We start from the raw sequence: 13,359 nt of genomic DNA, 5'->3' as shown, positions 1-13,359 counted from the left end.
AGCTGTTTCTCTCTTTATTAGTGAATGAAATTAATTTTTATGTTATAAAGTACTCGATTTTGAGATACTTACTAGTCATTTTTGGGGACTTCAAACTTTTATTTTGTATTCGACATTTTATGCTTTCAGAGTATTTACAATCAGAGCTTGTAATATTTACATTGAAGTTCTTCGATAACTAAACGAATATAATCATTTTATTGTCAATAGTAATATTATCAAAAATAATAATTCCTTTAAAGATATTTCGTAAACGTGAATTTTCATTAATAATAATAAGAAATTTCAGCTCGGATGTGTGTAATATGTATGCTTCATGGGGTCGGAAATACTTTCTTAATCTATAATACGCGTATACCTTATGGCGTAGCAAATATAAAAAAATAAACAAAAAATCTTTATTGTATTTCTTCAAAGAGTCTAAAGACTAGCATTTGGTTTCACGTCATGGAACCCGCAATCTTAATGTTTTGAAAATTTGATTTGATAAGTGTACAAATATCGATGTTAATAAAAAATCAATTTTATCGGGCAAACTCGACTTTTATTTGTGCAATGTGGATGATATCTCGCATAGAGAACAATTGTATGTCGCTTTTTGGCAGAATATACTTGATTTGATATTAGTTTGCTTCGAACCACCCTCGAACTTGAAATCATTAGCCTTGATTACTTTTGGTTAATTGGTATCATAATTTGTATCCAAAACTGTTATACTCTTGACACTATGATTTATTTCCTTGGCAACCTTAAGTATAAAAGCAGTCTTTTCTTGTCGATCCTAAGTAGTTCTCACTTTAAAACTCTTGGATTCACATCATAATGGATGATACAGAAAATCTTGTAAGCAAGAACATTATTTTGATGAATTTAACTACAATTTTAATCAATATATTTTTTATAGATCGAGGAAGAATCAAAAAATAGTACCGTCAATAATGGCAATAAAATATTATCTCGGCTCTTTGCAACACTTTCGGTGCTTTTTTGGGTAATTCTTTTCTTCGCCGTGGTAATTCCTCTATTCTATAGATTACCTAAGGCAAAAATGATGGAAGACTCTGACAAAAATGTATTTATCGCCGAACGTGCATACAAGGATCTGTATAGTCTATCTAATATTGGCACCAAATTAGTCGGAAGCAAAGAAAATGAGATTGACGCCGTAGAATTTCTTTTAAAGCAGCTGAATCAAATTAAGGAAGACTCATTGAAAGAATATTATGATATTGAAATTGACTCATCGCAAGCCTCTGGACAGTACTTGCGTGGAAATTTGATTATGCTATATAAAGGCGTTCAAAACATTGTTGTAAAAATAAGTCCCAAAAATAGTACGAGTGAAACTTTCCTCCTGGTCAACAGTCATTTCGATTCAAAGCCGTTCACATCGTCTGCCGGTGATGCTGGATTCATGATAGTCACAATGTTGGAAGTCCTACGAGTGATTGCTACATCGAAGCAACCCATTGTTCATCCAGTCGTGTTCTTGTTTAATGGAGCTGAAGAAAGTGGACTTCTAGCGTCCCATGGCTTTATTACAACACACAAATGGGCTCCTTACTGCAAGTGAGTTTCTATGCTTTACTCAATATGGAATAATAATAATAAGTCAACCTTCCTATAGGGCTGTCATCAATCTTGATGCCGCGGGCAGCGGAGGTCGGGATATTCTCTTTCAGAGTGGCCCCAATCACACGTGGCTTGTAGATGTGAGTAATTGTGCAAAGTCAATGTAAAATTTATATTATAATTAAACAATATATTAGTACTATAAAAAATACATCAAACATCCTTTCGCAACAACTATGGGTGAGGAAATTTTCCAATCGGGAATCATGCCATCGGATACCGACTTTCGGCAGTTCAAAACATATGCCAACATCCCAGGTAACTATACTATTTTATAAACGTTTCCTTAGAATTGTTAATTTAAATATTTTTTTAATCAAATAGGCTTAGATATGGCTCAGTGCTTTAATGGATACGTATATCACACCAAATACGATACTATCGATGTGATTCCTATTGAGTCTTTACAAAACACTGGTGATAATATTCTCAGTCTGGTCCGAGGATTAGCTAATGCCACGGAATTATATGATACTTCAGTAAGACTTTGATTTCATCGAAAATTTAAAAAACATTAATGAATGTCTCTAACTAACAGGCTTACAAAACTGGTCATGCTGTCTTCTTCGATTTCCTGGGTCTCTACTTCTTCCACTATTCTGAAGCTACGGGCGAGTACTTGAACTTTGGAATTGCCGAAGCTGCTCTCGTATTAGTTTTTATATCAATATGGCGAATGTCAGATGTTTCGCAAGTGACAATTTGCCACGTGATACGGTGGTTTATACTTGTGATTATAATTCAAATTATTGCCTTTGCACTTGGATTAGCTCTGCCAATCGTTGTTGCTTACCTGATGGACTCCGTCGGGCTATCACTGACTTACTACAGTACGCCTTTATTGGTAGTCGGATTATATGTGTGCCCCTCACTTATCGGCCTCAGTTTACCAACAACTATTTATTATACTCTTCAACGTAACGTAAGAATCTTCCTATTGATTTTTGAATTGATTTCATATACTATACTATAATTGATTTCATTTAAATTTTTCAGAAAAAACTATCTACACCATACCATCTTCAATTGACGTTACATGGTCAAGCAGTAATCCTCGCTCTTCTAACCATATCTCTTACAGTTTTGGGAATTCGCTCTTCATATATTTTAATGATTCCATTAATTTTTTATGTGGCATCACTGACTCTTAATCTGTTAACTCCAATGCACGACAAAGGCTATTCTTGGGTAGCACTATTGAAAATTAGCCAAATTATTCCTGCGCTTTATAGCAGCTATATAGCATATCTGTTCATTGTCGTTTTGACTCCAATGGGCGCAAGAGCAGGAAGCGACTCTAACAGAGATTTATACATCGCAGCAATGTCAGCTATGGGAACAGTTCTCTCTTTTGGTTTCTTGGTAAGTTGTCTAATTATAAATCTTTCTAAAGTTGTACTATTTTTTTTTTTATGAAGGTCCCACTCATCAACATATTCCGTCGACCAAGCCTTGTGGTTTACGCTCTATTAGCAACTACAGTTCTTTCGGTATTCCTTGCCAGTAGTACTCAATTAGGATTCCCATATCGTCCAAGGACAAGTGGCCAACGAGTTGCATACTTGGTGAGTGTTTGGTTTCACAATTGAAATTCATTTTATGTAATTTTGATCGATATTTCAGCACGTGCGCAATAAGTTCTATGAGTATGATGGATCTCTTAGTAAGGATGAGTCCGGTTACCTCTTTTTATATCAGGATCGGCGTAAGGAAACAGTTCTTGAGGGTACAAATGTAAACTTAACAGGCTTAGTCAGCATAAAATCAAATTGCGAAAAGTACATGATGTGTGGAATGCCATTGTATGATTCCCGCTATGTCCAGCAGAGATTGGATACCAAATGGATGCCTCGTTCAATTCCAGTAACACCACCAGGATCGACAAAACTGGAATTGTTTAGTAAAACCATTATTAATTCTACAACTTGTCGCTTTGAGTACAATTTGACAGGCCCTCCTCAAATGAGCCTATTCTTTGAAGCTTATGAAGATGTCACAATAACAAATTGGTCATTCCTAGAAAGTTATTTGAATAACCCTCCAGCACACCCATTAGCATATCACATACTTATTAACCAAGGGATTGACAGCTCGCCGATGAACTTCTTCGTGGAAACTTCAGTAAGTTACAATTGATAAAACTTATAATTTAAATTTACTTATCAGTATTTTATTAGAAACATAATGGAGACTTCGGCGTACCTCTATTTCAACTTGGAGTGTCAGGACATTTTATTGGCGATGACCTTGATGAGGAATCGACAGACATGCGAACCAAGTTCCCCGCCTTTGCTATTCAAGCTGACTGGCCAGCATCATATGAAAGATATAAATTTTAAGCAAGGAAATAAATACAAATATTGATTTACATTACAACATTTTCGAATTTCTTACTGTGTGATAATAGAATGAAAAGAGATAAGCGGGGTTTTTTTCTGTTGAGCATACGAGTATTATACAACATTAGCAACAGGCTAATTAGTTTATATTGGCCTATTGATAAGATTTATATGTCCTCACACAGTTACAATAACTCCACATATATATGTATGTTTATATTTTGGAGATAACTTACTTGCAGGTTTTATTAAGTGTGTGTTTCTTGGATATTTGAATTTACCTTAACATTAAAAAAATAAAACAATGTATAATAATAATTTAAAAAATATGCATATTTTAATAGTTGTCTTTTATATTTGTGTCGCTTACATAATTATATATATTTAACTTTCATTATATTCAATAATTATTTCTTACACTTAAATAAAAATTTACTTTGATTATTGCATTTAATATTTACCTTCACTTCCGTAAAGATTTCCTAAAATTTTTATATCAATAATCAACATTTGATTTGTTTGACCAACCCTCGAATTTATAATTTAATGTTGTTATCCAGTACCAATACTGATGTTGGTCATATGTATTTCAATCAATCAATTTATTGGTATCATAATGTTTATCCACAACTGTTATACTCTAGATCGTTTACGATTTATTTCCCTGAAACATTCCAGTATAAAAGCAGTCTGCACTAGCCGTTTTTAGCAGTTGACCCATTGAAAAATTTCGGTTTCACTTCACGATGGTTGACGCGGAAAAACTTGTAAGAATTCAAAGCTTCATAATACTCCAACCAAATTTCAATCAAATTGTTTTCAAATAGATTGTGAGAGGAGCCAGTAATGGAACCGGAAATAAAAAATTACCTTGGTTCTTAGCAACTAGTTACCTGTTGTTCTGGGGAGTGCTTTTCTTTGCCGTGGTAATTCCATTGTTCTATCGATTGCCCAAAGCAAAGACCATAGAAGAAGCCGCCTCAAATGTATTTATTCCAGAACGTGCTTACAAGGATCTATATACTCTCTCTAACATTGGCACCAAAATGGTTGGAAGCAAAGAGAATGAGATTGCTGCTGTAGAGTTTCTTCTAAAGCAGTTAAATCAAATTAAGGAAGACTCATTGAAAGATTATTATGATATTGAGATTGACTTATCACAGGCATCAGGACAATTTATTCATTCTGATCTGATTATTATGTACCAAGGTGTTCAAAACATTGCTGTTAAAATCAGTTCAAGGAATAGCACAAGTCAAACCTGGTTACTGGTCAACAGTCACTTTGATTCGAAGCCAGCTACACCGTCCGCTGGCGATGCTGGATTTATGATGGTCACTATGCTAGAGGTCTTGAGAGTGATGTCAACGACAAAGCAAACCTTTGAGCATCCTGTCGTATTTCTGTTCAATGGAGCTGAGGAAAGTTACTTGCTGGCTGCACACGGTTTCATGACTACTCATAGATGGGCGCCATTCCTTAAGTAAGCATATCATTTTGTGTCCTTGAACACTAACATAAATAACCTTATTATAGAGCGTGCGTTAATCTTGATGCTGCAGGCAGCAATGGACGGGAACTTCTATTTCAAAGCGGACCTAATCACTCTTGGCTAGTAGATGTAAGTTATTCTACTAAAAATCAAATATCGAACAAATATTCAACAATGCAATTTGCAGTATTACTATAAAAATGCCAAACATCCTTTTGGAACAACTTTAGCTGAGGAGATATTCCAGTCTGGTATAATACCATCTGATTCCGACTTCCGAATTTTTAAAGAATACATGCCAGGTTGGTAATAAAAGTTTCATTTAACGCGTGGATACTTTATTTTTGTCTCCCATATATGTAGGTTTAGATATGAGTCAGATTATAAATGGTTATATATATCACACGAAGTATGATTTGGCTGATTTAATTTCGTATGAATCCCTGCAAAACACTGGAGATAATGTTCTTAATTTAGTTAGTGCTTTGGCTAATGCTCCTGAACTAAGAAACATAGAGGTAAACAAGCATTTATCTAGGAAGAGATAATCTAATAATATATTATATTTTACAACCTATTTTCTAAGGCTCACAAGTCTGGACATGTTGTCTTCTTCGATTTTTTGGGACTCTACTTCTTTCACTATTCTGAAACTACAGCCGAGTACTTGAACTTCGGAATTGCTGGAACTGCTCTCGTATTAGTTTTTATTTCAATATGGCGCATGTCAGATGTTTCCCAAGTGACAATTTGCCATGTGATACGATGGTTTATACTTGTGATTGTGATTCAAATTATTGCCTTTGCTCTCGGATTAGCTCTTCCTATCGTTGTCGCTTACCTGATGGACTCCGTCGGGCTATCACTGACTTACTATAGCACCCCGTTATTGATAATCGGATTATACGTGTGCCCTTCACTTATTGGCCTTAGTTTGCCGACAACGATTTACTTCAGCCTACAGCGCAATGTAAGTATCTTCCTGAATCGTTTAAAATGTTATTATATTTTTCATTATTTCAATTTTTTAGGATAAACTATCTACACCATACATTCTTCAATTGGCTTTGCATAGTCAAGCTGTAATCCTCGCTCTTCTAACCATATCTCTTACAGCCTTGGAAATTCGTTCTTCATATATTTTAATGATTCCCCTTATTTTCTACGTGGTACCATTGACACTTAATCTGTTAACTCCAATGCACGACAAGGGCTACTCTTGGGTAGCACTATTGAAAATAAGCCAAATTATTCCTGCGCTATATAGCAGTTATATAGCATACCTGTTTATTGTCGTTTTGACTCCAATGGGCGCCAGAGCAGGAAGTGCGTCTAACAGGGACTTGTACATCGCAGTATTGGCAGCCGTAGGAACGGTTCTCTCTTTTGGATTCTTGGTAAGCCAACAAGATTGTATATATCTACAGTTGTTCTAACATGTACATACATATATTTAAATAGACACCACTGATCAACACTTTCCGTCGACCAAGTTTAGTAGTATATGCTTTAATAGCAACTACAGCTCTTTCTGTGTTCTTAGCCAGTAGTACACAATTAGGATTCCCATATCGTCCACGGACAAGTGGCCAACGAGTTGCATACTTGGTAAGTATTTTGGCTTAAAATATATTGCGATTCATAACCTATTATCATATTTTTCGAAATTTCAGCACGTGCGCAATAAGTTCTATGAGTATGATGGAGCTCTCAGCAAGGATGAGTCTGGTTACCTCTTTTTGTATCAGGATCGGCGTAAGGAAACAGTTCTTGAGGGTACAAATGTAAACTTAACTGGTTTAGTCAGTTTAACGTCAAGATGTGAAAAATACATGATGTGTGGAATGCCGTTGTATGATTACCGCTATGTGCAGCAGAGATTGGAAAGCAAATGGATGCCGCGGTCAAAACCAATAACACCACCAGGCACGACCAAATTGGAATTACTTAGTAAAACTACAATCAACTCTACAACTTGTCGTTTTGAGTATAATTTGACGGGACCTCCTCAAATGAGTCTATTTTTCGGAGCTTTTGAAGATGCTACAATAACAAATTGGTCATTTTTGGAAAGTTATTTGAATAACCCTCCAGCACACCCATTAGCATATCACATATTCTTTAACTACGGAATTGACAGTTCACCACTAAACTTCTTCCTAGAAATTTCGGTATACTTCTAAAATTCATTTAATTTTTCTCCAACATTACTGTACAACTAGTTTTTATTTCAGAAACTTAATGGAAACTTTGACGTACCAGTACTTCAACTTGGAGTTTCAGGACATTATATAGGGGATGTCGTTGATGAGGAAACTGCAGACTTTCGATCTAAGTTCCCCGCCTTTGCCATTCAAGCTGACTGGCCAGCATCATATGAAAGATATAAATTTTAAACTTTCAAAAGAAAAAAAAACGCCTCTAAAAGACAAATGTTAAATGTAATGCTTTAAATCACCAAAATAAACACAGTTTTAAATATTTATTGGTACTTTCCCTCGTATTCATTAGTGGTATATTGATATATAAACCAAACACAGCTGTTCATTGGTGCAAGCACAACCACGGAATACCAACAGTGTGGCCATCTAGTTTTGAGCATGTCAAATTTGATAATATTTCATTTGATTCATTAAACAATTACATTTTGCCGAAATTTAAAAGAACCATTCGAATGCTAAGAAGTAATTGTTTTAAAATGTAGAAAACAAAAAAATCATGTTTGAATTATACAAATTATCGATTCACTTATTTTTTGGTATATTTTGGATTTCGAACGTATGTTTTTCCAGAAAGAGAATCGATTAAAATCGAATCGTTTGCAACCCTGTCAACCACTATCGACCAGTCACCAACTGCCACGTCAACAATTAACGAAAACCCATTCAAGAAGCTCCACGTCCGTCTTAGTTCAGACTTTGGTGCGCAGAATTACAAGGTGATTGAGACAAATTGCGTGAGATTAGGTTGAAGAAACCTGAGTATACAGTGTAAAGGCAATGACGAAAATTAAAACCACAAAGCAAATGGTCAACGAAGCGGCAGCAGCAAATATTGTTGAGACATCGCTGCAAATGGTTTAACTCAAAAGATATAATCAGATAAAGTTCAGAGCTCACGGCACAAACATCGCAATTAAATCAAACAAAAGAGTTCTATAAAAATGAAATTTTAATTTTCATCATCACAAATATTTAAATAAATCAATAATCTAATTTTATATTAAAATGGCACCAGCCAACGGAGTTCTGTTAACCAAGTGTGTGCCTCTTGGATCCACATTAAATTTAAACATATTGCCCAAGCTGCGTCCGGCTCCCATAACAGCTGTGCTGTTAAAGGGCAGCTCGTCGCCATCCAGTTCGGGCTACGCTTCCTCATCCAACAACAGTGTGGCGGATGAGGACACAATGGCATCGAATCCCACTGCGCCCGTCAAGGCGAAGAAGCGTCGTCTGGACCATTTGTCGTGGGAGGAAAAGGTGCAAAGAAAGTAAGTTTTAATATGAGATTTGCTCAAAAAGAAATGGCTAATGACACCCTTTGTTGACTCTAGGAAACTAAAGAACCGCGTGGCGGCACAAACAAGTCGCGACCGGAAGAAAGCACGTATGGAAGAAATGGAGTATGAGATCAAGGAATTAAATGAGAAAACTGAAATATTGCAAAACAAATGCGAAAGCTTGCAGAGCATCAATGAGTCGCTGATGGCAAAGAACCACAAGCTCGACACAGAAGTTGAACTCCTGCGACAGGAGCTGGCCGAAATGAAGGAGATTGCTAAGAACAACAACACAACAAAAAGCCATGGCAACAGCGAATGCGACACAAATGCAGGCGCTGAGGGCTGTGCGTCCACAAACACTGGATCTGCAGCATCCAATGCTGACCCTCTGCAGCAGGGTACACAAGTGGACACACAGTCGTCAGCGCGTGTTTTGGTGCCGACAATGTTGCGCCAGGAGCTGAAGCAGAGCAACAACTCAACGGCCTCGCTTTGGAGAATTGTGGCGCTCTGTCTTCTATACAAGACATGCTACTCGTCGACGATGAAGAGTTCGATGCGCGACGACTTGAAGAGCTGGCAGAGAGCCTGCTCGCAGATATCACAGCAGAGCTGGAAACAAGCGGTGGCCAATGCGACCCGCCTGCTCCCAAAGAGGCAAGCGAACCTGAGCGACTGCCTGGATCAGTGGTGGGGACCACAGCAGAGTGCATGGAATCCGGCGGAGATAGAGTTAATGGCCTAAATAGCGAAGAGAAAGCGACGACGACCATTGAAAATAGCAGCCCAAGTGTGCAACAGATGTCACACATAAATGGAAACCTACAAAAGAAGACGACAACAAAAGCAACAACGCCAACTACAATTTCAGCAGCTACATTTTTGCAGAGCGCAACACCCGACACGGTTTATGGTACCTATGATGCCAAAACTAATTCTATAACGATAGTCATGGATGGCGATGCGGTGCCAGTGAACGAGGCCGTCGAGGTCATCTATGGTGAGGGTGTGAGCGCTGGTGATGACACCACTGATGTTATTATGAAGTGCCCACAACCAGCGACCTCACCCTCACAAGTTTATCTCAACGTGATCAATGCCACGGAAGATTCGGATGATGAAACCATGAGTCATTTGAATTTCGAGCCCATCAATCGATTCCTCTGCCCGCGTGTCAAAGCCATTTCACCATTGGCGAAGTCACCAGCGCAATCGATGCATTCGGCCACCTCGGATCATGGGTATGAGTCAGTACTGGGCTCACCCACATCAACGACGCTGGCCAATTTGGACACAGATGACGATTTTCCCTGGGAGAGTAATTTCGATGAACTATTTCCCAGTTTGATTTAAGTTTGCTTCGTAAACGTTCATTTGATGTTTTTCACATTGAAAAATGTGTTGGATCCAACAAAACAATATCTCTCTTAATTTGTTAACTTATGTTTAATATTGGCCGGCCGCCCTCATTTATGTAAATTGTTTAAGCTCGTAGTATTTAAGCTGATTAAGATGTAGCTGTTGAAAATGGGAAAAATCCCATTCAAATTGTATAGAATTTTGTCATCGAAGGCTTTATATGATATTGGACTTTGACAACAAAGTCCCCAGTTAAGTTTGTAAGTTTCTATTTATATGTAACACCCGTCATTCACATAGGCTAATAATAAGAATACAAAAAAACAAAAAAAAACTTTTGTAATTTTAATATTTTCAATGTGCTCAAAGAATTATCCCAAATCATGTATACAACTATGTGTATATTCAAAATATATGAACACCACAAGCGGAATATCTTATTTTTTACTTGAGTTCGTTGGCACATTTTTGCTGGCTTGTTGATGAAATTCATAAATAATAGATTATCGAAATCGCGCCACTCTTGATGACGTCATTACACAAACAAGTTTAAATATATGTATGTATGTATGCATGTTATCAATTGTGTTTACGTTTGGGGTTAGTCCAGTGCTGCCACCTAGTTCACAAAAATTAACTTTTTATAAATCATCACACAAAATGTGTTTTATAAATATGATGAGAGTAAAAAGGGAAGCCATTAAATTAAACTTATAATATTAGAAATGCGATAATATTTTTGAAATTTAAAATATATTAATACCATTTTAGTAGTCGATTATTATCGATAATTTCTCTGATACTTCAGTGAAATATCAGTTTAAGGAATACCCACAACACACCTCTGCATATTGTTAGTATTTTAGCGTGTTAGTGCCACCCTGGTATTCTTATCAGCTTGTTTGTAAATCAGTTTTAATAACATTTTTGAGGATTGAACAGTAAAATAACATGGATAGCAAGTCAGAGAGTAAAATTAACGCAACTTCAGGGAGCACAACAGCTAACGAGTCTTGCGAACCTGCTGGTGAAGAAACAACTGCAGATTTGTTGTCTAAATCCAGTGCGGATGTTGACAATGATTTTAGTCCTCCTCCCGGCGGCGGCAAAGGGGCAAAAAAGAAAATCAAAGGCAAAGCCAAGGGCGCCGCGTCTAACAATTTGGATAACGAACTAAAGAAACTAACCCAGCGTCGCATTAATGTGGCGGGTGCACCAAAAATGCCATTGAATTCGTATGTGCGCTTCATGAACGATCGGCGGGAGCAACTGCGTCGGGAGCATCCAAATCGCACAGCATTGGAGCACACGAAAATGATAGGCGAGGAATGGCATCAGCTAACGGAGGATCGCAGGGCGCCGTACATGAAAGCGGCGGCCAAGGACAAAGCACTGTAAGCAATTATTTGATGTTTATTTAAACCTCCTTATTTAAACAATATAATCTAATGATTTCCTTGCAGATATCAGGAGCAAATGCACAAGTTTTTGACAGAGCATCCTGAAATTGTGGCCAACGAGTTGGCCAAGGCAAAAAAGGTGTTCGACACCAAGAACGCCAGCACGCCCAAGGAAAAAGCAACCAACAATGCTGCCAGCAATGATTTGCCCAGCAATCATGCTGCACCACGGAAATCAAATCCCAAGACGCCGCTGAACAAACAGCAGAGTGCGCCAACGCCAGATCCAGATGACATACCCTTGGCACAAGTGAAACGTTCACCAACACCGCCTCCGCAGCCGCCTGTTGCAGGAGCATTTAATCCTGTGGCTGCGTTGCCACGTCCCTTTGCAGCTGGCGAGATTCCCATCTACACAAACGAGTTCATAGAACACAATCGCAGCACGGAGAATGAGCTGCGACTGCTGCGCAAGACCAAGACCGACCTGGAGCAGCAAAATTCGGTGCTGGAACAGCATGTAGATAACACCAAAACCGGGCATGCCAAGGTCATGGGCGAAGTGGCCGAGCTGAAAGAGGAAAACGCCCGTTTAATGGCCTACATCAAGGGGCTGCGGCAGAAAGTTGTTGGTGCACTGGATGGCATCACGTTGCCACCGTTGGAACCCAGCGGATTGAGTGTTGACAATGTGGACAAGTATTTGCAGCATCTGGCTGGCATGGTTAGTGGACAACAGAACAATGCCATGCTGCTGAAAGTAAGCGAACTGCTGGGCAAAATGGACACTGCAACACTGCATAGACCATAGGATCAAGACAGGGTTTAAGTTTAGTTTTAAGTTCCCCATATGATATATATACATAAAGACACGCGTGTATTTTGTCGGCTGCATTGCTAGAGAGTAAGAACAAAATAAATCTATTCACGAAACACATATTACATCAATTTAACACAAATGTAAATTACGAGCAGCGACGTGTCTCCTCCTCGGACACTTCACACTCATAGCTCTCGTTGCTGCGCGACGAGATGCTGCCCACACTACGATATGGTCCGATGCGTGGAGTACGCGGCAGATTGCGCAGCCCAGTGCCATCTGCAGAGCCCTCAACAGTCACCCGACGACGTTGCCATACTTTGCGGATCACATAGTAGGTGCCCAGTAGCATTGGCAGCAGCATCATCGGATGGCAGGCAAAGCGCAGCGCCATCAAAGAGCACGACATCATCAGGTTGATCATGGTCTCTGCGTAAAGGCAGCTTGACAATCGCTACATTAAAAAAAAGGAGACTTCAAGCTTACCTTCAACCAACCAGATGGTGCTCAGAGCGGTGATTAGCGTAGTTGAGATTGTCTGTAGCACATAAAAGATCATTTTCAATTTTTTTTTTAGCTTTTGAAAATCTCTAGACTGTTTTCGTTGAAGTTGAAAATTCAACTTCTGAGCGCCTACTCTGTTATCAAATAAAAAGATTAAATAAATACATATATAAAATAAGAAATAAAAAACATAAACAATATTTACTAGCTTCACGCAGCGAAATGATTTCTTTTTTTTATTAAACAAATTAGTCATTTTTTCATTTTTATCGCAAATTAAATTCAAGCATTTTCAACTTGTTTTTTCT

At 38.0% G+C, this 13,359-nt stretch overlaps 5 protein-coding genes across 5 annotated transcripts; 4 read left to right on the top strand and 1 right to left on the bottom strand.

The window, feature by feature from the left end:
- Nucleotides 1-801: 801 nt before the first annotated feature.
- On the top strand, nt 802-3,996 carry LOC117569102 (endoplasmic reticulum metallopeptidase 1-like). Its single transcript, XM_034250120.2, has 10 exons — nt 802-843; nt 905-1,569; nt 1,628-1,712; nt 1,770-1,890; nt 1,957-2,111; nt 2,171-2,554; nt 2,629-2,994; nt 3,051-3,197; nt 3,256-3,753; nt 3,810-3,996. The coding sequence occupies exons 1-10, from the start codon at nt 823-825 to the stop codon at nt 3,969-3,971; spliced, it is 2,604 nt and encodes an 867-aa protein (XP_034106011.1). The 5' UTR covers nt 802-822; the 3' UTR covers nt 3,972-3,996.
- A 2,658-nt stretch (nt 3,997-6,654) lies between these two features.
- LOC117566483 (uncharacterized) lies at nt 6,655-8,240 on the top strand. The gene is made up of 4 exons (XM_052005721.1): nt 6,655-6,860; nt 6,925-7,071; nt 7,137-7,634; nt 7,698-8,240. The coding sequence occupies exons 1-4, from the start codon at nt 6,663-6,665 to the stop codon at nt 7,857-7,859; spliced, it is 1,005 nt and encodes a 334-aa protein (XP_051861681.1). The 5' UTR covers nt 6,655-6,662; the 3' UTR covers nt 7,860-8,240.
- Nucleotides 8,241-8,354: 114 nt separating this feature from the next.
- Nucleotides 8,355-10,760, top strand: LOC117568754 (uncharacterized). The gene is given in 3 exon segments (XM_034249580.2): nt 8,355-8,956; nt 9,020-9,353; nt 9,356-10,760. Coding segments are annotated over 3 exon segments (1,566 nt in total). The 5' UTR covers nt 8,355-8,690; the 3' UTR covers nt 10,322-10,760.
- A 359-nt stretch (nt 10,761-11,119) lies between these two features.
- Nucleotides 11,120-12,613, top strand: LOC117570857 (high mobility group protein 20A). Its single transcript, XM_034252737.2, has 2 exons — nt 11,120-11,721; nt 11,791-12,613. The coding sequence occupies exons 1-2, from the start codon at nt 11,279-11,281 to the stop codon at nt 12,536-12,538; spliced, it is 1,191 nt and encodes a 396-aa protein (XP_034108628.1). The 5' UTR covers nt 11,120-11,278; the 3' UTR covers nt 12,539-12,613.
- Nucleotides 12,606-13,183, bottom strand: LOC117570858 (uncharacterized). Its single transcript, XM_034252738.2, has 2 exons — nt 13,034-13,183; nt 12,606-12,976 (listed from the first exon to the last, which is right to left on the bottom strand). Exons 1-2 carry the CDS (start codon nt 13,104-13,106, stop codon nt 12,693-12,695), a joined length of 357 nt encoding a protein of 118 aa, XP_034108629.1. The 5' UTR covers nt 13,107-13,183; the 3' UTR covers nt 12,606-12,692.
- Between the last annotated feature and the right edge of the window lie 176 nt (nt 13,184-13,359).

The sequence above is a fragment of the Drosophila albomicans genome, chromosome 3 (genome assembly GCF_009650485.2).
Source record: "Drosophila albomicans strain 15112-1751.03 chromosome 3, ASM965048v2, whole genome shotgun sequence".
NCBI classification, from domain to species: Eukaryota; Metazoa; Arthropoda; class Insecta; order Diptera; family Drosophilidae; genus Drosophila; species Drosophila albomicans.
This window is presented reverse-complemented; position numbering and strand designations above follow the sequence as displayed.

Excerpts from the sequence above, each read along its gene's own strand:
- LOC117569102 (XM_034250120.2), top strand. The coding sequence starts at position 823 with ATGGATGATACAGAAAATCTT. Across the intron at positions 844-904 it reads TGGATGATACAGAAAATCTT|ATCGAGGAAGAATCAAAAAA; the intron begins GTAAGCAAGAAC and ends TATTTTTTATAG. Across the intron at positions 1,570-1,627 it reads AAATGGGCTCCTTACTGCAA|GGCTGTCATCAATCTTGATG; the intron begins GTGAGTTTCTAT and ends ACCTTCCTATAG.
- LOC117566483 (XM_052005721.1), top strand. The coding sequence starts at position 6,663 with ATGCACGACAAGGGCTACTCTTGGGTAGCACTATTGAAAATAAGCCAA. Across the intron at positions 7,072-7,136 it reads GCCAACGAGTTGCATACTTG|CACGTGCGCAATAAGTTCTA; the intron begins GTAAGTATTTTG and ends TCGAAATTTCAG. Across the intron at positions 7,635-7,697 it reads ACTTCTTCCTAGAAATTTCG|AAACTTAATGGAAACTTTGA; the intron begins GTATACTTCTAA and ends TTTTTATTTCAG.
- LOC117570857 (XM_034252737.2), top strand. The coding sequence starts at position 11,279 with ATGGATAGCAAGTCAGAGAGTAAAATTAACGCAACTTCAGGGAGCACA. Across the intron at positions 11,722-11,790 it reads GCGGCCAAGGACAAAGCACT|ATATCAGGAGCAAATGCACA; the intron begins GTAAGCAATTAT and ends ATTTCCTTGCAG.
- LOC117570858 (XM_034252738.2), bottom strand. The coding sequence starts at position 13,106 with ATGATCTTTTATGTGCTACAGACAATCTCAACTACGCTAATCACCGCT. Across the intron at positions 12,977-13,033 it reads CACCATCTGGTTGGTTGAAG|AGACCATGATCAACCTGATG; the intron begins GTAAGCTTGAAG and ends GCCTTTACGCAG.